Source organism: Mobula hypostoma, chromosome 20, assembly GCF_963921235.1.
Source record: "Mobula hypostoma chromosome 20, sMobHyp1.1, whole genome shotgun sequence".
Lineage (NCBI taxonomy): Eukaryota > Metazoa > Chordata > Chondrichthyes > Myliobatiformes > Myliobatidae > Mobula > Mobula hypostoma.
Window position 1 is genome coordinate 7,045,948 of NC_086116.1, and position 27,598 is coordinate 7,073,545.

Consider the following 27,598-nt stretch of genomic DNA (forward strand, 5'->3'; position numbering starts at 1 on the left):
AACCGCTCTCTATGCCTCTCATAATTTAGTATACCTTCATCTTATCTCCCCTCATTCTCCTATGTTCCATGGAATAAAGTCCTAAGCTATTCAACCTTTCCCTGTAACTCAAATCCTTAAGTCCTGGCAACGTTCTTCTGAATTTTCACTGTCGTCTTTCAGACTTACTGATATGTTTCTTGTATGTAGGTGACCAGAACTACACACAATGCTCCAAATTTGGTCTCACCAATGTCTTATACAACTTCAACTTAACATCCCAACTCCTGTATTCAATATGACCTATGAAAGCCAATGTGCCAAAAGTTGTCTTTATAACCCATCTATCTGTGACACCACTTTCAATACTATACTCCCAGATCCCTGTTCCACTACACTCCTCAGTGCCCTACTGTTCACTCTGTACTTTCTACACAAAGTGCAATACCTTACACTCATCTGCATTAAATTCCATTTGCCATTTTTCATCCCGTTTTTCCAGCTGGTTCAGATCCCGCTTTCCTCAACGCTTCCAATCTTGGTGTCACCCACAAATGTGCTAATTCAGTCGGAGATATTGCGCAGGCTGCTGTGGATGTGCTTTTTTGCCTGGGGGATTTGCTCACCCTTTCAACTTTCAAGTACAACTTGTCTTTACTTTCTTCTCTGGTTACCATGACAATGAAGTCTCACCACTACATGATCCAACCCCTGCTGGAGATGGGATAACTAATGCACCGGAATTGCCTTGGAGACTGAAGGGGTTGATTTCAGAAGGACTTGGGCAAGAAACAACCTGGATGAAATCATAGGGGCCATATCTGTATCTGTGATTTGTGTACAACACTGGGATTGGAATTGGCTCATTATTCTCACATGTACCGAGAGACAATGAAAAGCTTGTTCGTACAGATCAAATCATTACCCAGTGCGTTGAGGTAGTGTGCAACGATTTGGAGAAGTATTTGAAAGGAAAGCACGTTAGCAGGGTGGGGCAGTCACAGTGCAAGGTGGTGTAAGAAAATCTTGTAAAACCAGAATTAACAACTGTAGCAATGTTATTCAGGAGCAGGGCATGGTGTTGAATATACGACATAGCTTGAGCTGATGTTCAGTGCACAGTTACATAAACCTGTCTGGCTGCAAGATTAATGATATCTGCATATTAAAACTGGTGTGTATTTAATATTTCAGTCATATCTGAGTAATATAAATATATTGATTAAGTATTGTTTGTTGTTTACATAATGCTTTGCGGATTATATGTAAAAGTATGTGAATGGCATATGTCATTGCACCACCAGGTCATATACGTCTCGCTAAAGTAAAAAGGAAGCTAGACACAAGTTTTCCCTGTCTCCCCCATGTTTTTCTTTTGATTAATTTCTGGAGTTACAAAACTTAACAAAAGCCAGCAGCCCTTGGCCACGGAAGAATGTAGTTCCCACTGAAGTCAAGCATACTTTTCACAAAGGACCCTTCCCAATTGCAAAACTCATGTTCTCAGTATTATTTATTTACTATTTATTTATTATGATTATTTGTTTCCTTTTTTTGTTTGCCGTTTGCCTTCTGATGTAAATTGGTTGTTTGCTTGTGTGCTGTTCATCAATGATTTGATTGTATTTCTTTGTTCGAATGTGAATGCCTACAAGAACATTAATCACAGGATAGATATGGTAACATGTACTGTACATACATCAATAATAAATTTATTTTGAACTTTGAATTTGGAACAGAAATCAGGTGAGGATGAACCACTGGCTTTACTGCAGTGGAGACTGGGGCACGCATTACACTGTTATTTGATCCAGGGGGTCAGTGTGGACATGGTGGAGGATTACAAATACCTGGGATACGAATTGACAATAAACTGGACTGGTCAAAGAACACTGAGGCTGTCTACAAGAAGGGTCAGAGCCGTCTCTATTTCCTGAGGAGACTGAGGTCCTTTAACATCTGCCGGACGATGCTGAGGATGTTCTACGAGTCTGTGGTAGCCAGTGCGATCATGTTTGCTGTCGTGTGCTGGGGCAGCAGGCTGAGGGTAGCAGACATCAACAGAATCAACAAACTCATTCGTAAGGCCAGTGATGTTGTGGGGATGGAACTGGAGTCTCTGACGGTGGTGTCTGAAAAGAGGATGCTGTCCATGTTGCATGCCATTTTGGACAATGTTTCCCATCCACTACATAATGTACTGGTTGGGCACAGGAGTACGTTCAGCCAGAGACTCATTCCACCGAGATGCAACATCATCGGAAGTCATTCCTGCCCGTGGCCATCAAACTTTACAACTCCTCCCTTGGAGGGTCAGACACCCTGAGCCAATAGGCTGGTCCTGGACTTATTTCCTGGCATAATTTACATATCACTATTTAACTATTTATGGTTCTATTACTATTTATTATTTATGGTGCAGCTGTAACGAAAACCAATTTCCCCCAGGATCAATAAAGTATGACTATGACTATGACTATGTTCCAAGTGTAACATTAGCTCTTCTTTGTAAGGCTAGTCCTCTGTGATCAATGACTGGCAGTTCAGATATTCCCAGTGGAGTGGGTAATGACTGCAAGAGCCACATCACTGCAGTAGTGTACCACCCGAGGTGATGCTAAAAAAAAGCGGATGCCTCATCCCCATTGGAGACATAGATGTAAATGCAGACATATCAAGGGGAGAGAGCTACAGAAACAGAAGGAGCATCAATGAGAGAGACACATTCACAGAGTCAGAAACAAGGAATTGTCGCTCAGAATTCAAGCTAAGAAATCTTCACCCTCCATTTTCCTGGAGGCACAGGAACAGCCCAGGAGAATCTTCCTCAGAGTTTTCTGTTCCAGGTTGCAAATGCGTTATTAAGACCTACCACCCCACCAGCCTCCGGGTCCAACATATAATTCTCCATAACTTCCGCCACCTCCAATGGGATCCCACCACTAAGCACATCTTTCCCTTCCCCGCCCCCCCCCCCGCTTTCTGCAGGGATCACTCCCTATGCAACTCCCTTGTCCATCCGTCCCCCCCATCCCTCCCCACTGATCTCCCTCCTGGCACTTATCCGTGTAAGCGGAACAAGTGCTACACATGCCCTTACACTTCCTCCCTTACCACCATTCAGGGCCCCAGACAGTCCTTCCAGGTGAGGCAACACTTCACCTGTGAGTCAACTGGGGTGATATACTGCGCCCGGTGCTCCCGATGTGGCCTTCCGTATATTGGCGAGACCCGACGCAGGCTGGGCGACCGTTTTGCTGAACACCTACACTCTGTCCACCAGAGAAAGCAGGATCTCCCAGTGGCCACACATTTTAATTCCACGTCCCATTCCCATTCTGATATGTCTATCCATGGCCTCCTCTTCTGTCAAGATGAAGCCACACTCAGGTTGGAGGAACAACACCTTATATTCCATCTGGGTAGCCTCCAACCTGATGGCATGAACATTGACTTCTCTAACTTCCGTTAATGCCCCACCTCCCCCTCGTACCCCATCCATTATTTATATATATATATATATGTATTCTTCCTCTCTCTCTCTCTCTCTCTCTCCTCTTTCTCCCTCTGTCCCTCTCACTATACCCCCTTCCCATCCTCTGGGCTTCCCCCCTCCCCCTTTCTTTCTCTCTAGCCTCCCGTCCCATGATCCTCTCATATCCCTTTTGCCAATCTACTGTCCAGCTCTTGGCTCCATCCCTCCCCCTCCTGTTTTCTTCTATCATTTTGGATCTCCCCCTCCCCCTCCCACTTTCAAATCTCTTACTAACTCTTCCTTCAGTTAGTCCTGACGAATGTTCTCAGCCTGAAACGTCGACTGTACCTCTTCCTAGAGATGCTGCCCGGCCTGTTGCGTTCACCAGCAACTTTTATGTGTGTTGCTTGAAATTCCAGCATCGGCAGATTTCCTCATGTTTGCGTTATTAAGACCTGCTAGTTTTAATAATTAGACAGTTATTAATGATACATTTTAGTCAGTTCTCCTCTTGTCAGCCTTAAACAGCGGACTTTGTGCCCTGAGACCATGACCTCTGCTTCTGCACGTTCCAGCCTGAAGGACCAGCCTGAAGGACCATCCTGTCGGATCCTCTCACAATGATAGCATGTGGTCACCTCCCATTCTCCTAACTTCCAGGAAGAATGGGCCTATCCTACTTCATTCCTCCTCTCAAGACAAGTCTTTCACCCCAGGAACCAGTCTAGGGTATCTACTCTACATTATAAGACCATGTGACCATAAAATATGGAAGCAGAATTAGGCCATCTGGCCCATCGAGCCAACTCCACCATTTCATCACAGCTGATCCATTTTCCTTCTCAACCCCAATCTCCTGACTTCTCCATGAATCCCTTCATGCCCTGATTAATCAGGAATCTATCAACCTTTGCCTTAAATGTACCAAATGACTTGGCCTCCACAGCCACCAATGGCAAAAAATTCCACAGATTGACCACTTTCTAGCTAAAGAAATTCTTCCTCATTTTTCTAAAAGGGCACCCCTCTGTTCTGAGGCTGTGTCCTCTGGACTTAGACTCCCCCACCATTGGAAACATCCTCTCCAAATCCACTCCAAAAAGGTCTTTCACCATTCGATAGGTTTTAATGAGGTCACCCCTCATTCTTCTGAATTCCAGTGAGTGTAGTCCCAGAGCCGTCAAACACTCTTCATATAACAAGCTATTCAATCCTGCAATCATTTTCTGAATCTCCTGAATTTCCTTTGAACCCTCTCCAATGTCAGCACATCCTTTCTTAGGTAAGCAGCCTAAAACGGCTCACAATACTCCAAGTGAGCAGTGCTTTATAGAGCCTCAACATTACATCCTTGCTTTTATGTTCTGGTACTCTAGAAATAAATGCTAACATCACATTTGCCTTCCTCACATGCAAATTAACCTTTAGGGAAACCTGCAGGAGGACTCCCAAGTCCCTTCATACCACAGATCGTTGAATTTTCTCTCCTTTTAGAAAATAGTCTAACCTTTATTTCTTCTACCAAAGTGCATGATTGTACACTTCCCAACACTGTATTCCATCTGCCACTTCTTTGCCCATTCTCCTAATCTGTCTAAGTCCTTCATAAGCCTTGCTACTTCCTCAAAACTACCTGCCTCAAAACTGATCTTTGTGTCATCCACAAGCTTTGTTACAAAACCATCATCTAAGTCATTGACGTATAACATAAAAAGAAACGGTCCCAACACAGATCCCTGTGGAACAGCATTAGTCACCAGTACCCAACCAGAAAATGCTCCCTTTATTCCCACTCTTTACATTCTGCCTATCAGCCACTGCTTTATCTATGCTAGTATTGTTCCTGTAAATCTATGGACTCTTAACTTATTAAGCAGCCTCAGGTGTGGCACCTTGACAAAGGCCTTCTAAAATTCCAGGTACACAACATCCTCCAATTCTCCTTTGTCTATCCTGCTTTCCCTTGATGAAACTATGTTGACTACAGCCTGTTTATCATGTACCTCCAAGTACCCAAAAACCACATCTTTAACAATCGACTACAACATCTTCCCAACCACTGGCCTATAATTTCCTTGCTTCTGCCTTTCTCCATTCTTGAAGAGTGGAGTGACATTTGCAATTTTCCAGTCCTCCAGAACCATGCCAGAATCATTTGATTCTTGAGAGATCATTACTAATGCTTTCACAATCTCTTCGGCCCCTTCTTTCAGAACCCTGGGTTATATACCATCTAGTGCAGTTGACTTATCTACCTTCAGACCTTCCAGTTTCCAAAGAATCTTCTCCCTGGTAACGGCAACTTCACACACTTCTGCCCACTGATACTCTCGAACTTCCAGCACACTGCTAGTGTCTTCACACAGTGAAAACAGATGCAAAATACTTGTTCAGCTCATTCGCTATTTCGCTGTCCCCTCATTACTACCTCTCCAGCATCGTTTACCAGCAGTCCAATATCTACTCTTGCCTCTCTTTTACTGTTTATGTATCTGAAGAAACTTTTTGTATCTCCTTTAATATTATTGGCTAGCTTACCTTTGTATTCCATATTTTCCTTCTTAATGACTTTTTTAGTTGCCTTCTGTTGCTTTAAAAACTTCCCAATCCTCTAACTTCCCACTAATTTTTACTCTATTATATGCTCTCTCTTTAGCTTTTATGTGGGTTTTGACTTCTCTTGTAGGCCATGGTTTTGTTATTTTGCCTTTGAAGTACTTCCTACTCTTTGGGATGTATATATCCCGTGTTTTCCATATTGCTTCCAGAAACTCCAGCCATCGCTGCTCCACCATCATCCTTGCCAATGTTCTTTTCCAATACATTTTGGCCAGCTCCTCTCTCACGCCCCTGTAATTCCCTTTACTTCACTGTAATACTGATACATCTGACCTTAGTTTCTCTTTCTCAAATGCCAGGGTGAATTTGATCATAGTATGATCACTTTGCCCTATGGGTTTCTTTACCTTAAGCTGTCTAATAAATTCCAGTTCACAGCACCCAATCCAGAATAGCTGATCCCCTAGAGGGCTGAACTATGAGCTTCTGTAAAAAGCTATCTCGTAGGCATTCTAGAAATTTCCCCCTTGGAATCCAGTATCAACCTGCTTTTCCGAATCCACCTGCATATTGAAATCCACCATGACTATTGTAACATTACACTCTTGGCAAGCACTTTCTATCTCCAATTGTAATTTGTAGACCACATCCTACTCTTTGGGGGTTCTGTATATAACTCCTTCAGGAGTTATCTCCAACACCAGCTATTCTTTCTTTGGATTTAAAGAGGAGATCTTTCCAGCTACAGCTTTTATACTTAACTCCCCCTCCCCCTTTTACAATAAAGGCCATTTTACCAATTTGTGTTCTTTTTTAACCCATTATAAGAAATTATCCACTTCCCTTTACTTTTACATGGAAGCTCATGCGATTGAGTCTGGTTGGGTAGATTGCTGGAGTCTTCAACACATAATCACCTACTACCAAACATTTAAGAGAAGTTTGGTACATGGATGGGGAGGGGTGTAGAGGATGTGTTGCAGGTGTGGATCGATGGACTAGGCAGGATAACAGTTTAGCACTGTCTAGATGGGCTGAAGGGCCTATTTCTGTGCTGTAGTGCTCTATGACTCTCTGAATATTAAAGAAAGAGCTTATGAAATCTCCCACAAATCTACACAATGCTCACCACTCATTACATGACATTTTTAACACTATGACTTGCACTGATCATCTTATGAGAGTTGATTTGCTACTGTTGTCAAATCTGGTTTAAAAGTGCCTTAAAGTTTTGAATAATTCTAAAGAATAAAGTTTAAAAGTAACCACTCTTACTTCAGTGGTTAATAAGCTGATGGAGAAGAACCTGCGAGGCAGGATTTATGAACATTTGGAGAGGCATAATATGATTAGGAATAGTCAGCATAGCTTTGTCAAAGGCAGGTCGTGCCTTACGAGCCTGATTGAATTTTTGGAGGATGTGACTAAACACATTGATGAAGGAAGAGCTGTAGATGTAGTGTATATGGATTACAGTAAGGCATTTGATAAGGTACCTCATGCAAGGCTTATTGAGAAAGTAAGGAGGCATGGGATCCAAGGGGACATTGCTTTGTGGATCCAGGACTGGCTCGCCGACAGATGGCAAAGAGTGGTTGTAGACGGGTCATATTCTGCATAGAGGGCATTGACCAGTGGTGTGACTCAGGGATCTGTTCTGCGACCCCTACTCTTCATGAGTTTTATAAATGACCTGGATGAGAAAGTGGAGGGATGGGTTAGTAAATTTGCTGATGATACAAAGGTTGAGGGTGTTGTGGATAGTGTGGAGGGCTGTTAGAGGTTACAGCGGGACATTGATAGGATGCAAAACTGGGCTGAGAAGTGGCAGATGGAGTTCAACCCAGTTAAGCGTGAAGTGGTTCATTTGGTATGTCAAATATGAAGGCAGAATATAGTATTAATGGTAAGACTCTTGGCAGTGTGGAGGATCTGAGGGATCTTGGGGTCCGAGTCCATAGGACACTCAAAGCTGCTGCACAGGTTGACTCTGTGGTTAAGAAGGCATACGGTGTATTGGCCTTCATCAATCGTGGAATTGAGTTTAAGAGCTGAGAGGTAATGTTGCAGCTATATAGGACCTTGGTCAGACCCCACTTGGAGTACTGTGCTCAGTTCTGGTCACCTCACTACAGGAAGGACGTAGAAACCACAGAAAGGGTGCAGAGGTGATTTACAAGGATGTTGCCTGGATTGGGGAGCATGCCTTATTAGAATAGGTTGAGTGAACTTGGCCTTTTCTCCTTGGAGCAACGGAGGATGAGAGGTGACCTGATAGAGGTTGTCAAGACAATGAGACGCATTGATCGTGTGGATAGTCAGAGGCTTATTTCCAGGACTAAGATGGCTATCATGAGAAAGCACAGTTTTCAGGTGCTTGGAAGTAGGTACAGAGGAGATGTCAGGGGTAAGTTTTTTACACACAGAGTGGTGAGTGTGTGGAATGGGCTGCCGGTGACGGTGATGGAGGTGGAAATGATTGAGTCTTTTAAGAGACTCCTGGATAGGTACATGGAGCTTAGAAAAATAGAGGGCTATGGGTAAGCCTAGGTAGTTCTAAGGTAAGGACATGTTCGGCACAGCTTTCTGGGCCGAAGGTCCTGTATTGTGCTATAGGTTTTCTATGTTTCTATGTTTCTAAAATATTAAAAACATAAATTTATTTCGAAGCATGAAAGTGAAATAAACAGAAAACATTTTTTTCCTTGTCCTTCACCTCCCAGTCCTTATCCAACCACAGTCACTGAGATCACAATGGGTCTCAGACTCTGCTCCAGGTCAAATCCAGCACATGATCTGGGAAGTGACTTACTAGCAAAGCCTTGGAGAATTTCATCCAAACTGATTCCATGTGGAGTAAGTTGATCAATACGAACTTCTAAAACTAACATTAATTGCTGGGCTTCCCCCTGCTACCATACATGCTCCAAGTCCAGACGTTACTATAACTGAAAGAGCTAATCTCCAGGGCCTGCTATATGGGCTACAGCTTGCTCTCCATCTCATACTGCCCTGGCTTGCATATCACGTAGACAGCTAGGACAAGATATCCATGGTCATCCTGACCAACAGAGGGCCTCAGATATTTATTGGGATGTGGGCCATTTATTTATTTATTCAGTAATTTCTTGGGGTTTGGGCATTGCTGTGCATTTTTTGTTAAACATGGTTGCTAGAGCCTCGGCAATCACACACTGGGCACAGACGTTAGTGAGAATGGGGATGTTCTTGGTGTTTACACCATCAATATGGCAAAACCTCGGTATAGCAGTACAATGATTACATGACTGTGGACCTTGCTTTTACTTTGTTCTAATTGTATTCTTTCTTGTAAAAATTGCATATAATCTATACTTGATTGATTTTCTTCTGAATGCTTCTTTTCCAATGCTATGCACAAGTGATGCTGCTGCAAGTACGTTTTTCATTCAGAATAATGAATCCTGACTTTGACTGTAGAGATCTAATCCGATCTATTGATTGTGGGAATGCCTACCGCTGTCTATTGCATGCTGTTTTTGTGGTTTCGAATACAGCTACTCCTTTGCTGCTGTTCATTTGTGGGGTATCCCCGCATGTCCATTGTCACTCCTCACCGAAGCTCATGGGATCCCTGCATCGATCTGGTATGCCAGGCTGTGATAGAGAGCGCTCGGTAAATGCACTCCGTACACAGTGCACATTTACACACACACACACACACACACACACACACACATTGCCTTGTTGGTTCTGGCTGTCGTTGCACAGAGTGTGTGCACTTCATGGTCTTCTCGCTGGTATATTCTACTAATGCGTCCTAAAGGGCATGGTGTTATGGCGCCCTTCCTGCCATACACAGTGTAATATTCCATTTCTTCACAATGCGGATGTGTAAGTGATGTGTATATGTTGTTTGTATACTATATTTAAGGTGGATAGCTCAGTCTATTTTGTAATATGGTTGTAACTACATCATATTCCGATTCATATGTGTATATATATATATATCAGGCTGAGGCTGCCTGGAGTTTGCACTGGCCATGATTAAGTACAGAACTAATGCTGTGTTTTCTGGTAGATACCTTTTTGTAAATGTCGGCGGTGTTCCTTTCACCATTTTGGCTAATTTTTCTGTTTGATTTTTTGATGCACCAAATAAACACCCTTGCACAAAGTGCTAAGCGACTCCAGCCATTTTTCCTTGGGTCAAAACCGATGAATCATGATATATGGTGGCAGCGGTGGGATGACAAGTCAGAAGGAGGGCAGTTCAACTTGGAGAAGAATGAGATTCTGGTCCCATGTCAGGAAACCCCCTAAGGCGAAAAATGAAGCAGATGTCCGGGAAATGGTGGAGACCTCAAAGGAGGAGAACTTCAGCCCAGAGCCAAACCGTCTGAACCTTTGTCGGAAAATCTGTTCCGAGACTCTTTGCCTGCCCAGCGGAGGAGAAATGATGCTTTTAGGAAGGAACTCCAAAGCCTGCAAAAGGGTCCAAGATGCCTTCTTGTCAACGAGGAGGTAGGTATTGTGAACTTTCCTCAGGTTCAATAAGTTAGCCCAGATATGGCAATGGCCAGAGGAGGAATGGGCCTGCCAGCTTGTGCCGTACTGTTGCGTAAAACTCTTGAAACCCACACTGCAATGGATGAAGAGAGGTCCAACAACTATCCTGACCTCAAGGAAGCGCTGCTGGTTAAATTTGATATCTCGGTAGGAAGCTATCATCAAGGCTTTCTATCCAATATTCTACCACCAGGGGAGTCACCCACTGAAATGTATCATTGCCTGAAGGGTTTCTACTGCTGATGAGTTTGACCAGAGCAGAAGTCCAGGGAGGAGTTTGGTGAGGCCATTGTTCTGGAGCAGCTGCTGCAGGTTCTTCCTCCAGACACCAGAACATGGGTCCAAGAGCACAAGCCAGTGGCTGGACTTGCTGCAGTCCAACTCACCCTGCAGTACCTCCATGGCCACAAGGGGGCATCATCACTGCCATCATTCCAAAGCAACAGAGACGCTTAACACTCCAAGGGACTCTCAGCGTAACTCTACAGAATTGGGAGAAACGAGAGCAAAAAAAAACCTTTGGTAGGTTGTTTTATTTGCTACCATTGTCAGCAGCCAGGTCATAAGTCCTCTGCGTGTCCTCTTAAGAAGCCAAAATTGTCAGGTATGTGCTATGTACCAAGGTAGGGAGAATGTGACGATGCTGATAAAGACTGTAATGATTGCAAGTATGGTCGTCGAAAACAAGCAGAATGTGAGGAGAAGGAGCCTGTGTTTATAACAGTTAAAGTTAACGGAAAACCTGTAACAGCTCTTTCAGATTCTGGTAGCTCACAATCATTCATTAAGAAAAGCCATGCTCCTGCTTTTGGTGTCAACTACAGTCACCAAACACCTGTCCAATGTATCCATGGTAACTGGAAGTCTGATCCACTGGCAGACCTCACTGTGGAGCTGGATGACCACAAGTACTTGATGAAAGTGGGGTTGCTGGAAAAGCCACCAGTTGACATGATTTTGGGGAGAGATTTGCCTGTAAATGAGTTACAGAAGAAGGGAAGTAGCCAATTATATCCATCTGTTAATCCAGGAGTGGATAGTGCTGTTTCTTATTTTGTCATGACTCGTGCTAAAACCAAACCAATGGCCGGGTTACAGTCTCTGCCTGACTTGAATGCCAGTCTGTGCGAGGAAGGAACCAAAAGGCCTAGAAAGTCAGACCGGCAGTGGTGCTGCGAGAAACATACTGTTTCTCCTGCCTCTGCTGCTATTTGTACAGATGAAGTACCCATTGATGAAGACTCGGAATGGGTCATGGAGGCCTGGGAAGGTTGACCTCCCCCGTCTCAATGGCCAACCAACCAGTGGAACTGCAGAGGGTGTTTGCTGACCTTCCACAGATGTTCCAGCAGAGACCAGGACATTCCATCAGGATCAGACCTAACCAAGATCCAGTACACCAACACTGTTACAGAGTGCTGAAGCAACTTGTGGGAGCCCCGAAGGATGAGATTCAGATCATGCTGGAGCCGACATTCATCAAGCCTTTAAACAGTGAGAGGTGACCTTTCATCATCATCCCCAAGAAGGAAGACACAAAACCTGAGGGTATGCATTGATTTCCGGAAGTTGAATGTCATTTCTTTTCTTGATGCTTGTCCTATGTCCCGCATTGATGACCTACTAGAAAGGATTGGATGGGAAAACTACACTTAAAATTAGTAAAGGCTACTGGGATATTCCCCAAATGACCAATCAAAACCCCCCTCTGCCTTCCGCACACCTTGGGTCAGTTTCAGTTCACAGAGATGTTCTTTGGTCTTCATGGTCTACCAGCACCGTTACAGTGGTTGATGGACTGGGTGTTACAAGGCTTTGGGGACTGCAGTGTGGCCTACCGAGATGACATGGTTGCCAGATGTGGTCGGAGCATCTGAGCAGGTTCTACGGGAATATTCATGCTGCTGGTCTCAACCTCAATCTGCAAGAATGTGAGTGGGCAAAAAGGGAAACCAGATAACTTGGCTACCAGTTGGGACATGGAGAGATTTGAACACAGGTGGACAAAGAGGAAGCAATCCATAACAGTCGTCGACCTCGCACCAAGAAGGAACTGAAGTCCTTCCTGGGTCTGGTAGGGTGGTATTGCAGTTTCATTCCCTAGTTTGCCAATCTGGCAGCACCTCGAACTAATCTTACTGGGAAGTCTTTAAGCAACTCAGTGACACGGACAAGGGAGAGTGAGGACACCTTGCAAGCCCTTAAAGCTCACATGTGTTCCTCAAACGTTCTTCAGAGCCCAGACTTTAACAAACAATTCTTCGTCCACGTGGATGCTTCAGGAGTATTAAGATATTGGAGCAGTGTTGGCAGAAGGACCCTGGTGAAGAGTGGCCTGTCCTTTATCTAAGCTGAAAACTCCTCCCAAGGGAATCTAAGGATTGAAAAGGAGTGTCTGGCCATTAAGAGGGTCCTTGGCAACATCCAGTACTACCTCCTTGGCAGGGAGATTGACCTTTAAGCAGATCACAGGGTGTTAACATGGATTCAGACAACGAAGGACCTAGCAGGGAAAGGAAATGTTAGTGCAGACAACCTGCCTCTGCTGCCGAACATCATGACCACAGGAGAGCTGGGTGGTAATGCAACGGAGACCGCTTGGTAAACACACTCCTTCCACGCGCGCAGTCACACATACGCAAATCTTGCCTGTCGTTCCGCTGAGTGTGTGTGCACTTCACTGTCTTCCGCCAGTATAGTCTCGTAATGGTTCAAAAAGGGTTTGGTTTTATGGTCCCTTTCCCACTATACACAGTGGAATATTCCTTTTCTTTAGTAATGGGGATGTGTAAATGATGTGTATATATTTTCTTTCTTTTCTTTCTTCCATGACCTTTCTGTCCTGTTCTATCAGACTCCCCCTTCTCCAGCCCTGTATCTCTTTCACTAATTAACTTTCCAACTCTTTACTTCATCCCTCCCCCTTTAGCTTTCACTTATCACCTTGGGTTTCTCTCTCCCCTCCCCCACCTTCTAACTCTGACTTCTCATCTTTTTTCCTCCAGTCCTGATGAAGGGTCTCGGCCCAAAACGTCGACTGTACTCTTTTCCATAGATGCTGTGTGGCCTGCTGAGTTCCTCCAGCATTTTGTGTGTGCTGCTTGGATTTCCAGCATCTGCCGATTTCCTCTTGTTTGTGATGTGTATATATTGTTTGTATACTGTATTTAAAGTAGATACTTCTATTTATTTTGTAATATGATTGTAACTATATCATATTCTGATTTATGTGTAGTCTTGTTGACCTTATGGGTAATTAAAGACGCTAAGTCCTAGTACCTAAGAATACAGGGTGGATCGCTCTCGGCAGGGAGAGAGAGAGAGAGATCAAGCTGTCAGGAGTTCACACTGACCAAGTATAATTACAGAACTGATGTGTTTTCTGGTAGATATCCTTTTGTAAATACTGGCAGTTTTCTTTTTGCTATTTTTGTTCATTTTTGTAAGTTTCATTTTTTTGACACACCGAATAAGCGCCCTTGCACAAAAGTGCTAAGCGACCCCAGCCACTCTTCTTTGGGTTGAAACCCACGTATCGTAACACAGGCCATGAGCTTACAGATGGTGACGGATCTCTATGCTACTGTTGATGCTCCATGCTGCCCAGCTCTGAGCAGCCATCAGCTCCAAGTACATCCCTTTTGGCATAACTGATGAGACACAAAATGTGGTAGAAGGTGCTTTTAGTGTAAAGGCAGCACTTTGTCTCCAAGAAGAATGTATGTTGGTCATTCCTTCCATCGTGGACAGAAGCATCTAACACAGGCAATTTTGTGAGAACAAAGTCAAGTAGATTAGTGGTGACACACCAAGCCACTCTCAGTGAAGAACCCACCCAATCTACATCCCACCCAGCATCTTCAGTGCTTCCTCAATAAGCTAGCCAATAATATAAAGGAGGATACCCAGTTTTCTCAGATATATAAAGAGTTAAAGGAGAGAAGAGAATGGATATTAAACAGTTGGAAAATTATGCTGGAGAGGTAGAAATGGGGGACCAAGAAATGGAAGGCAAACGTAGTAAATATTTTCATCAGCCTTCACTGTGGAAGACACCAGCAGTATGCCAGAAATTCGAGAATGCCAGAGAGCAGAAGTTGCTATTACTAAGGAGAAGGTGCGTGTGAAGGTGAAAGGTCTGAAGGTAGATATGTCAGCTGGATGAGATGGACTACACCACAGGATTCTGAAGGAGGTAGTTGAAGAGGTTGTGGAGGCATTGGTGATGATCTTTCAAGAATCACTAGATTCTGGAATAGTTTCAGAGGACTGGAAAATTATAAATGGCACTCCACTCTTTAAGTTGGGAGGGAGGTAGAAGAAAGGAAATTATAGGCCATTTAGCCTGTGGTTGAAAAGATTTTGGAGTCTATTATTGAAAATGAGATTTTGGGGAACTTGGAGGCCCATGATAAAATAGGTCAAAGTCAGCATGATTTTCTCAAGGGGAAACCTTGCCTGACAAATCTTTTGGAATTCTTTGAGGAAATAACAGGCAGGATAGGCAAAGGAGAGTCAGTGGATGTTGTTTACTTGGATTTTCAGAAGGACTTTGGTGCCGTATGTGAGACTGCTTAACAAGACAAGAGCCCATGGTATTACAGGAAATTCACTAGCATGGATTGAATATTGGCTCTCTGGCAAGAAGCGACGATTGGGAATAAAGGGGGCTTTTTCTGGTAGGCTGCCATTGACAGTCTCAGAGTAGAAAGACATCCATTTAGAACAGAGATGAGGAGGAATTTCTTTAGCCAGAGGATAGTGAATCTGTGGAATTCATTGTCTCAGGTAATTGTGGAGGCCAAGTCATTGGGTATATCTATACTGAAGTTGATAGGTTTTTGATTAGTAAGGGCATTGAAGATTATAGGGAGAAGGCAGGAGAATGGGTTTGAGGAATAATAAATCAGCCATGATAGAATGGCAGAGCAGACTTAATGGGCTGCCGGCCTAATTCTGCTCCTATATCGTATTATATTATTGTGCATGAGTTGTTCAATTGCAGGAGTTGATGGCGGAAGGTAGGTAATAAAGAGAAGGTTTCTCTGTGCAAAACCATGAGGAGTTGCAGAGAGGAAGAGGGTAAAGGTGAAGGAAAGGAAGAGGGGGAGAGAAAGACTGGGAGTAAAGGAAGGGAGAGAGAGATCAGTGGGCCAGGCTGCATTTGTGGAGGCAAATGGACAACCCACATTTCTGGTTGAGACCCTTCATCTAGAGTGGAAATAGGGGAGAAAGTCAGTATAAAATGGTGGAGGGAAGTGGTGGGTGGTGGGTGGATCCAGGGGAGGGAGGGGTTGCTAGACAGGTGAGAGGGTTGGACTCAGAGAGAGGAAATGGTATCACAAGCTGGGAGGTAATGGGTCGGAGTGACAAAGGGCTGACTATGATGGAATCTGATAAAAGCGGATGATGGGGCATGGAAAAAAGAGGGAAAGTAAAAAAGGAGGGGGGGAGGGACAGCCTGACAGCATGAACATCAAACTGAAAACCTTCTGGGAATGGCTCCCTTTTTTCTTTCTCTCCCCTCCTAATCCACCTGGACTCTATCACCCTCTCTCTCCTCCACCCCCCCCACCCTCTCCCTCTGCACAACGTCCACATATTCCTCCCATTGTGTTCATTCTCTTTTTTCCATGGTCCACAGGGATTAGATGGCATGGTGATTAAAGGCTCAGTGACTGGCGGGCATGCTGATTCGTGGCTGTGGTGGATGAAGGGCATAGTGATTGGCTGGTGAGAATTTGCTGATTCGTGGCTGTGGTGGTTGAAGCTAGCATGAAGCTATGATTGGCTAGTGTGAGTGGTGAAAGGGATTGTGATTGGCTGGCATGATTAATAAAACACATAGTGATTGGGTAGTATCCTTAGTGCAGTATATGGTGATTGGTGGGTATGTAGTGAGGCAAATAAATGATAGAACAGGGAATGAAGGCTAGGATGACTCAGAGAAGGTTTGATTGGAACAAGTGGTGTTATCCTGAAAAAGAATAGAAGTTATCCTTAATGATGCTTGTCTTTCTTTACTCCGCTATGGATAATGAACCTCTGAGCTGTTTATAGCAAATGGCAGAAAGTTGTAATTTTAAAGTAAAATTGGAAGTTATATGACTTAATATTGGCCTTCTTTTAATTCAGTGTTATATCAGGTGGTTTGCTTTCTACATATTAGCTTGAAAAATGGCAACCAAAGATCTGTATTATATTTTTTCTTTAATTTTATATTGTCAGATTTCTCCTCCTGGCAGATTAGCTCATCCAAGTTGAATGTTCAAAGTCAATTTATTATTAAAGTACACCATATTCTACACTGAGATACATTTTCAAGGAGATGAATGCTTAAAACTTCAGCTAAGACGTAGATGGATATGTTTTGTTCATTAGTACGCTGAACCCTCAACAGACCTACTTATTTTTATCTCTTACTTTGCACATTCACCAACTTAGCAAACAAAAGCACTAACTTTTTCTTTATTCCAGCACCATTGGGAATATAAAAATTGTGGAAGTTGCTACCAATGGCCACTTTGTTCGACTTCTAAACATCTCCCAAGACACAGAGGAGGACATTGGAAGCCATATTCTGCAGCAGAATATTGGCGGACAGCCCGTAACAATATATAGATTCCCTCCCAGAACCCGAGTAAATGCAGGGGCTTGTGTAACGGTAGGTTGAAAAGAAGATCGACATCGGACTGTTCAAGGTTGTTGATGATAAGCCACATGCTAATCTCCTCTCCAAGTCATTTGTCATTCAGGCTTGAGAAAGCATCACTGCTCTTTCATCAGCAGGTTAGGTTTTCCCCTCTGCACACACCTCCACTACCTCCCAAATCTCCTCACAACTATGCCGACGAGGTGACCTTTGTAAGGAATACACAGGAGCGGGTGTGGTGGGGGAGTGGTCAACAGGTGTATCTGTATCTCAGTCCTGGGACTCCATACCTAGTGCTACTCCGCATCCCCCTGGGGTGAACAATAGAGCATAGAAATTACAGCAACATACAGGTCCTGTGGCCCATGTTGTGCCAACCTTTGAAACTTACTATTAGATCAATCTAATCCTTCCCTCCATTTATCTAAAACTATGTCCCTGTCTATGAGTTTCTTAAATGCTCTTAATGTATCTGCCTCTACCACCATCCCTGGCAGGGCACTCCATGCACTCCCTGTATTAAAAATCGTTCCTCCGACATCCACCCTATAATTTCCTCCAATCACCTTAAAATTATGCACATCCTGTTAGCCATTTCCACCCTGGGAAACAGTGGCTGACTATCCACTCAAGTTCGACCTTCCATAGTGAATCACTTTAGAATTCATTACTCCTGTATACGAGCCCACTTGTTCTAAAGTCAACGTACTATCTGTCTTCCTGCTCATCTGCTGCACTTGCTTGTCAGCCTCCAGTAACTTCTGTACCAGTGTACCCCAGTCACTCTGAACTCCCCACCATTTATAGGTCGCTTTCCTGCTATTTTCACCAAAATGCTCTCATGTTTTCTGTATAATCTGCCCTCTCCTGACCCTTTCACTTATCCTCCTGCAGGTAATGTTTGTTTCAAAGCATTGATATGGCTTAAATCATTGTGTCACAGGTTTGGGCAGCAGATGCACGGGTTCCTCATAACCCTCCAAAGGACTTTTTATGGAAGGAATGCAATAAGTTTGCAAGTGGTCCTGACTACACAATCATCCTTTGCAAACCCAATGGACAGGCAAGTGTTATGATTTTACCTACGATTAGCTTTATTTGACATGTATAAAACATACAGTGAAATGCATCATTTTGCATCGAAACATATCAGCGAGGATTGTGTGGGGGGCTGTTCTGCAAGTGTCGCCATGCTTCCATCCTCAACATAGCGTGCTCACGACTCACTAACTCTAACCCGTGTGTCTTTAGAATGATGAAGAAAACCAGAGGACGCAGGGGAAACCGTTCACGGGAAGAGTGCACAAACTCCTTACAGACAGTGGTGGGAATTGATCCCTAATCTTACAGCTAGCACTGTAAAGAGATGCACCACACCAGCACGTTGCCCAGACAAACGTATTAGTGAGTCATTTAGTTCTACAGAATGACACAAGATGGAAGAAATCCTGGCATATTACGTCCGCGATATCTCTTCAAAAATACTGGAAGTGAAAATATTTTAAAATGCAGATGCTGGAAATTTGAAATAAATCAGAGGATGCTGGAAAACACTCAGCAGATCAGGCAGCATCTGTGGGGAGAGAGAGAGATACAGATAAAGTTTTGCTTTATTAGATTTGACGATCACAATGTGGCATCCTCTACACTGGAAAAATCAAACACAGATTAGAGGGTCACATTGTGGAGCCCCATGCACTCAGTACACACAGGCTTCCTGTTGTCAGCTCCCTCATCGACCCACTCCATTCAGACCACTCTGTCTATAACCCTCCTGCACTGTAACTACAAAGCCCAATGCAAGATTGAGGAACAACACCTCCACTTCTGCCATGGGCCTCTCATTCTGCCGAGCTCAGTATGAAATTCCCCAACATAATGACTTGCAGCAGGCAATTAAATAAGTGCTTGACACACTTGTCTTCTGTGGTCAGCGCATTGTGTACCGGAGTTTGTGTACAAGTCTTTGGTGAGACCACACTTGGAGTGTTGTGTTCAGTTCTGGTGACTTCCTATAGAAAGGATGCCAATAGGATGGAAAGTGTGCAGAAAAGATTCAAGAGGATGTTATTAGGATGGGAAGGTTTGGGTTATGAGAAGAGGCTGGATTAGCTTCGACTGATTTCCCTGGAGTGAAGGGTGATCTTATAGAAGTTTATAAAATCACAGGGACAGTGATAAGTTCACTGTCTTTTGCCCAGGGTAGGGGAGTTTACAATTAGAGAACATAAACTTAAGGTGAGAGGAGTAAGATTTAAAAGGGACAGGGTAAAGTTTTTCACACAGAGGGTGGTGGCTATGTATACAAAATGATCTGCCAGAGGAAGTGGTTGAGGCACGTACATTACAATGTTTAAAAGATATTTGGACAGAAACAAGGATAAGAAAGATTCAGAGGCAAATGGACAACACACAGGAAAATGGGGCAAGATTGGAGACTTCTCGGCCAGCATGGATGAGTTGGGCTGAAGGGCCTGTCCATGCTGTGAAACTGGATAACTCTGTAACTCGAACCCACCTTTGCTTTCTCTTTGGAGGACTAGCCAATTTTACCATGTGATATTGATGTGACTCGGATCTCTGGAATACCTCTCATGCAGAAGAAATCCCAAAGGGTAGACGCAGGAAACGATATCTCCCTATGGGCGTGTTGAAAGTGCATAATTTGGAACTTTCCTCATCCAGCTTGATCTGCCAGAAACCTTGATTTGCGTCTAATTCTGAAAAGTATTTCGCATTAGGCATGTGGGAGACAACCTCTTCAACCGTGAGCAGCAGATAGTGCTCTCTTTTGATGGCTTGGTTGAGATCTTGTGGATCCATGCAAATCCTCGTCTTTTTTTCTGTGACCACTGTCGGTCGATTCTATTTGTCTTGTTATGTACTTGAGCATTACCTTCAGGAGTCAATAGAGTTGTAGATGTTTGGCCAACATTGATTTTTGTTTTCCTTTTACTTACATAATTTGGCCTAACATGTACAGCTTGACACAGAATATCCAACATTAACAACACATTGTACAGCCAAGGGAACTTAATCCATTTTTAACTGCCTTCCATCGTCACCCAGTCAGCATATTTCCATAAGACCATAAGACATAGGAGCAGAATTAGGCCATTTGGCCCATCGACTCTGCTCCGCCATTCAATCCTGGCTGATCCTTTTTCTCTGTCTCCTCCTCAACCCCAGTTCCCGGCCTCCTCCCCATTACCTTTGATACCATGTCCAATCAAGAACCTATCAATCTCTGCCTTAAATACACCCAACGACCTGGCCTCAACAGATGCATGTGGCAATAAGTTCCACAAATTCACCACCCTTTGGCTAAAGAAATTTTTCCGCATCTCTGTTTTGAAAGGGCGTCTCTCTATCCAGAGGCTGTGCCCTCTTGTCCTAGACTCTCCTGCAAGAGTCCAATGATTTTTGAAAGATGCCACCACAATCTCTTTCAGAACCCTAGGGTGCAGTTCATATGGTCCGAGTGACTTATGTACCTTCAGGTCTTTCAGCTTTTTGAGCACCTTCTCCCTTGTAACAGTAACTGCACCCACTTCTCTTTCTTCACACACTACAACGTCAGGCATACTGCAAGTGTCTTCCACAGTGAAGACTGACGCAAAATACTAATTTAGTTCATCAGCCATCTCCTTGTCCCCCGTTTTTATTTCTCCTGCCTCATTTTCTAGTGGTCATACATCCACTCTTCTTTCTCTTTTATTTTTAACATACTTGAAAAAACATTTACTATCTACTTTGATATTATTTGCTGGCTTGCTTTCATATTTCATCTTTTCCTGGACTTGAAATGTAACCTAGAAGGGTCTGGGCCCGAAACGTCGACTGTACCTCTTCCTAGAGATGCTGCCTGGCCTGCTGCGTTCACCAGCAACTTTGATGTGTGTTGCTTCAAGATTTAAGATTCAAGTTTATTTGTCACATGTACATTGAAACATACAGAGAAATAGTTATTTGTGTTAACAACAAATGCACTTGAGGGGCATGGGTTTATACCAATCGGAACTAGGATTTTATCTTCTGGAATATAGCCGGACTGCCAATTAGTTCTTTATTTTTGTTTAAACCCATCCAGTATTGGAAGTGTTGGTTAACCCACCTGATGAAAGATCCCAGTGAGTATCTTGCCTAAGGGTGACATCTAACGTTTTGTGGTGGAATTGCCGCCCTGTACATTTTCTTTGTGTCTTGCCTTTCATGGCCAAATACGGGGAGATAGTCTTCCTGTGCTTGTTTGAGCTTACGGTTCAAGCAGCTGCTATCTTAAAAGAATAGGCCAGAGAAAATATTGTTCTAGTGGTTAACACCATCACTGTTTTCATTCGTATTGGTATCGGTTGATAATTCATTTATTATTGCCACGTCTGAAACTTAGCTTTGCAAACCAGCCATACAAATCATTCGCAAAAAAAGTTAAGTACAATGGCAGAATAATAGTTGGCACAGACTAGATGGGGTGAAGGGCCTACTTCTATGCTGTACTGCTCTATGACTCTATAGTACAAGAGAAAAACAATAACAGAATGTAGAATATAGTGTTAAGTTTACATTTACAGGAAAAATGCAGGGTGCAGGCAGATAATAAGGTGTTAGGTTGCAATGAAGTAGATTGTGAGGTCAAGAGTTTATCTCCAACATACCAGGGTCCATTCAGGAGTCTTATAACAGTGGGCTAGAAGGTGTCCTTGATCATTGTGCATGTGCTTCATGCTTTTGATCTTCTACCTGGCCTGATAGGAGGGGGAAAGTGAGAAGAGACAGTGTTGCTGTAAGGTGCTGAGGGTAGATTTTATTGTCATCAATACCCCGCATACACTTGAGTAAAGAAACAATGGGCAGGCTTATATCGGCCCTCAGAATCAACCAACTGGGGTAAAAAACCCTCCTCAGCAGTCTAGCAGAGAGGAACAGTGGTTACTTACACAGGAAGCTGCAGACTGTGAAACAGAACCCAGCATAAAAGTCAGATTAAAGAAAGGGGGCCGTATATTCTGTACTTCCTTACAACTTAGAAGGAAGCCATTCAGCCCACCAAGTCTATACTAGCTCACAGAGCAATCTCATTTCCCCCACTAATTTTCACTATAATCCGTACTCCCCACATTCCCATCAATTCCCCCCAGGTTCTACCCCTCTCTTAGATCGGATCAGTTTATTGTCATCTGCACAGTACATGTGTGCACAAACTCAATGAAAAATTTACTTGCAACAGCATCATAGGCACACAGCATTAGGGACTAACGTTCACAAGAAAAACATAAATATAAATTACACTTACTTTGTAGAAGAACACAAAACAGAAGAAGCAACATCGATTCTAGTACAAAGTGCTCATGGTACGGCTGTACTGAGATGGTGAATAGGGCTGTGCTGATTGGGGCAAGGTTCGAATGGAAGTAGCTGTTCTTGAACCTGGTGGAGTCAGACTTAAAGCATCTATACCTCCTTCCCAATGGTATCTGCGAGAAGATGACATGGCCCAGATGGTGGGGATCTATGATGATTATGAGTTGCCTTCTCTAGGCAGCTCCTCATGCAGATAGTCCTGATAGTGGGAGAGATGGGCCAAAAGTGCATTGTGCTGACCCACGACTCTATGCACCTTCTTATGTTACCGTGCACCTGAATTGCTGTACCAGACCATGATACTACATGGAGCAAACCTCATGTCTTTGGGGGTGTGGGGGGCAAAGCCATTTGTTTACAGTGAGGATCCTTAAACTCCCGACGATGCAGCACCAGAGGTCAGGTTTGAACCTGGGTCTCTGGAGCTGCGCCACTGTGGCAGCGCTAGTGGACTGTTTCAATGTCGGAGAATATACGCTTGCTTGTTCTGCTGCAGTTTGATGTCAATGTGCATTCTATTCCCTTTTGTTTGAATGTGTCAGGTTGATTTTTCACCACCTTTTGATCCTCCCACAGGCTGTTACTTGGTTCACACCCGCTCCTGGGAGCTCAAAGGTAAAGAACGGATGCAAAGATGTGGAAAAGTTCAGAGACTGCGATCGCATCTCGACCACTGATTATCAAGTTCACTATCACCCGAATCAGGAAAGGGAAGAGCCAACTTCGGACCGCTGTTGTGTTCCGTCAACAGCTTTGTCAATAAAGTAGGTGGACTTACCTAAATACTGAGACTGATATGTGTTCTCATCCCCAAAGCCCCTCTGAGATGAGGAGTCAGTACTCTTCATGCTGTAGGTCCAGGAGTGCTACACCCACTCACTGAATGAAAAGCGCAAAACTGCAGAGGCCAGAAGTCCGAAACAGGACGCCAAAACCAAATCTTAGGCAAGACCCGGTCGGTCGGGCAGCACCTGTGGAGAGAGAAACAGAGTGAATGTTTCATATTGAATATCCTTCATCAGAACCAGGAGAGAATACACATTGGATTTCACTATTATAACTAAATAGTTTTTCTTCTCTTGGAATTGTAATTGGTTTATTATTGTCAAGTGTACCAAGAGAAACTCAATGCTATATAAAAGTACACTGAGATATTAAAGAGAAATCAGAATGCAGCATATCATGTAACAGTGACAGAAATTACAGTGCGGCTAGACAAATAAAATGCAAAGGCCACAGTGAGGTGGATTGGTAGATGAAGAATTCGTTCCCCGTTCTGGTTCCCCTTTTATCCCTTCCCTTCCCCAACTGCCCATCACCTCCCTCCAGTACGCCTCCTCCATCCCTTTCTCCGATTGGCCATTCTCCTCTCCTATCAGACTTCTTCTTCCTCAGCACTTTACCTTTTCCACCTATCATCTCCCAGCTTCTCCCCAGCACTTACTCTCAATTACTCACCAGTCTGTACTCCATTCACCCCCCCCCCCCACCTTCTTATTCTGGCTAATTCCTGCCTATTTTCTAGTCCTGATGAAGGGTCTTGGCCCAAAATAGTGATTGGTTAATCCTCTTCCCAGATGCTGCCTGATCTCCTGAGTTCCTCCTGCTGTTCAGGCATTGCAGGGTGGGAATCAGGACTGATGAAAGGTCTCGGCTCAAAATGTTGACTGTTTACTTTTTTCCATCGATGTTGCCTGACCTGCTGAGTTTCTCCAGCATTTTGGGTGTGTTGTTTGGATTTCCAGTACCTGTGGATTTTCTGTTGTTTGTGAGAAGAATAGGCTGTAGGTTCAGAAAGTCTGCCACCAGTCAGCCTAGTTTGAGCACCCTAATGCCCTAGTTTTTGTTTTTCAGGGAGAAGCCTACCTGTATGAATTCAGCAACACGATCCCCTTGGACGCAGAGCACGGCTTCTGTTACACATCCAGATTTCAACATACCCAGGACCCAGTCCAATGGAAATTTAGGGAGCAGTCAGAGCAGGGACGCCGGCTCGCAATCGAGTCAACCTGATCCTCTCTCGGGTGAGGCAAAAATTGTTGATCTTTTACCACTCCCAACCCCTCCTCCACCACCAACAACCAATCTTCATTCCCTCCTTTCCTCACCAATATGCAGTGTCAATGTCAGCAAAACAAAATAGTTGGCCATTGACTTCAGGCTTGCTGTGGGGAGGGGTGGTTGCACATGTTCTTGTTTACAGCAAAGAATTGAGAGCTTCAAGTTCCCAGGTGTAAACATCACTAATAGCTTGTCTTTCCAACCACATAGACCTCCATGATCAAGAAAGCATATGAGCGCCTCTCCTGTCCCTCACATAGTGCCAAATGCATCAGTGTGAATCCAGCACAGCTTTACTGTGCCTGGGTATCTCTCAGTCGCGAATCCTGCCGAACCTCAGTCCACAGTGTCATCACTGGCGGTGCTTGGCTTGGGTGATGGTCTCATGGGTGGGTGCTGCTAAAATTGGAGGCATCTCAAAGAAGGAACCACTGGTTTTGATATGCAGCAGCCTGGAGAATTCCTGCCCACACCTCACCATGTTAGATGAGGCTTCACAGTATTCAGTTTTAGATGGACACCACAGCCCAGGAAAGATATACACTAAGGAGACAGGTGAGACACCGATCCTGGAATCTGGGACAAGAAACGAACTGCTGGAGAACTCAAAAGGTCAGGCAAGGTCTGAGGAGGGAAATGGGTAGTTAGCATTTTGGATCAAGCCCCTTTGTCTAAACAGATGTACGAAATTCCTTTTATCCTCAAGAGAGAGGAGCAGGGATAACAACATGGGATCTTCCTTTACAGTTGCTGGAGATCAAGGTTGAGTACATAAGAGAAATATTCTATATCAAAGGGAAATGAGGAACTGCTGCATTCTGTGTTTCACAGAGACATGGCTCACTCTGGACACACCAGATTCAGTGATCAGACCCAAAGTCTTCTCGATACACAGGCTGAACTGGACCACTGACTTGGAGAAGGCAAAAGCTCGGGTTTGTGTTTCACGATAAACTCTTGGTGGTGCTCAGACGTGGCTGTTTTGTTGCACTCTTGTTCCCCTGACTTGAAACATCTAATGATTAAGTGCTGACTGTTCTACTCACCTAGAGAGTTCTCCTCCCTCATCCTGACGGTAGTTTACTTACCACCAAAAGTCTATATTAACCAGTCAATTGAGATATTGAATGCTGCTGTCATGAAATAAGAAACAGCCCACCTCAATGCATTTCAAATTATAGTCAGGACCTTCACTCTGGGTTAGTTGAAGAAATCTCTTCCCAATTATCATCAGCACATAACTTGCAGCAGCGGGGACCCAACACACTCAACCACTGCTGTACTATGATAAGGAATGCCTACTGTTCCATGCCTAGACTGCAGTTCAGGAAAGCTGATCAGTCGTCTGTCCTTCTCCAACCTGTGTACAGGCAGAGGCTAAAGAGCAAAGCTCCAGGGATTAGGACAACAAAGAGGTGATCACAGGAGGCAGAGGTGCGGTATGGGATTGCCTCGAGTTGATGGACTAGGCTGTGTTCATGGACTCATCAGAGGATCTGAATGATTACATAGTGTCTGTCACGGACTTTCTGAAAACAGTTGTAGACGAGTGTGTCCCCACAAAATCATTCAGAATCTTCCCCAGCCAGAAGGTCTGGAAGAACCATGAGATCCACAATCTACTGAGGGCCAGATCAGTGGCAATCAGGTCTAGCGACCAAGTAAGATACACGAGTTCCAGTTACAATCTCTGGAAAGCCATCTCACATGCAGAGTAGCAATTCCAGACCAAACGAGTCACCGGGGTATGCTCGACAGCTGTGGCAGGAGTTGAATGCTATTTCCACTTGCAAAGTGAAACTAAGTGACATAGATAGCAAGGCTTCACTCCCAGATGAGCTCAATGTTTTCTATGCTTGCTTTGGCCATCTAAGCATGGAGAAACCTTTATGAACTCCCATCCCCTGATGACCCTGTGATTTCAGTGTCTGTGGCTGACGTGAGAGCATCCTTTGGGAGGGTGAACCCATGGAAAGCACTCGGCCCAGACAAAGTAACTGGTTGAGTCCTAAAGACCTGTGCTGACTAACTGGCTGAAGTGTTTATTGAGATCATTAACCTCCCGCTTTGGTACCTCCTGCTTCAAGCAGGCTTCAGTTATACTGGTGCCTTAGAAGAACGTGATAATCTGCCTCAGTGGCTAAGATGAAGTGCTTTGAGAGATTGGTGATGAAAAATATCAACTCTTGCCTGAGAAGCGACATGGTCAGATCAGCCACGATCTTATTGGATGGTGGAGCAGTCTCGACAGATCAAATGGCCTACTCCTGCTCTTATTTCTTATGTCCCAATTTGCCTGCCATCACAACAGGTCCACAGCAGATACCATTTCATTGGCTATTCATTCAACTCTGGACCGTCTGCACAGCAAAAATGCATACATCAGCATGCTCTTTATTGATTACAGCTTGGCATTCAATACCACCATCCCCTCAAATTAAATAATAAACTTCAAGACCTTGGCTTCAATACCTTCACGAATGCCCACAGCTCTGAGGACCTTGTGATTTCAGTGTCTGAGGCTGATGTGAGAGCATCCTTCGGGTGGTGAACCCATGGGAGGAGCAGTTGCCAATCTTCTCCATCAGCGCAGGTGTACCACAAGGCTGTGTGCTCAGCCCCCTGCTCTACGTGCTTTAGACTTATCACTGTGTGGCTAAGCACATCTCCAATGCCATATTTAAGTTTGCTGTCATTGGCCAAATCAAAGGTGGTGATGAATCAGCATACAGGAGGGAGATTGAAAATCTGGCTGAGTGGTGTCACAGCAACAACCTCTCACTCAATGTCAGTAAGACTAAACGGCTGATTACTGGCTTCAGGAGGAGGAAACTGGAGGTCCAGTTCTCACTGGGGGGATCAGAGGTGAAGAGGGTCAGCAACTTTGAATACCTCGGTGTTATCGTTTCAGTGGATCTGTCCTGGGCCCAGCACATAACTGCAATCGCGAAGAAAGCATGGCA

At 44.2% G+C, this 27,598-nt stretch overlaps 1 protein-coding gene across 1 annotated transcript in view; it reads left to right on the forward strand.

Annotated features, from left to right (window-relative positions):
* The window catches only part of LOC134359587 (lamin-B1-like), a 202,019-nt gene that overhangs the window by 161,791 nt on the left and 12,630 nt on the right, over positions 1-27,598 (forward strand). Inside the window, exons 12-15 of the mRNA XM_063073086.1 lie at positions 17,039-17,225; positions 18,157-18,276; positions 23,151-23,338; positions 24,429-24,598. Coding sequence (XP_062929156.1) covers positions 17,039-17,225; positions 18,157-18,276; positions 23,151-23,338; positions 24,429-24,598 — 665 coding nt within the window. The remainder of the gene's footprint in view (positions 1-17,038; positions 17,226-18,156; positions 18,277-23,150; positions 23,339-24,428; positions 24,599-27,598) is intronic.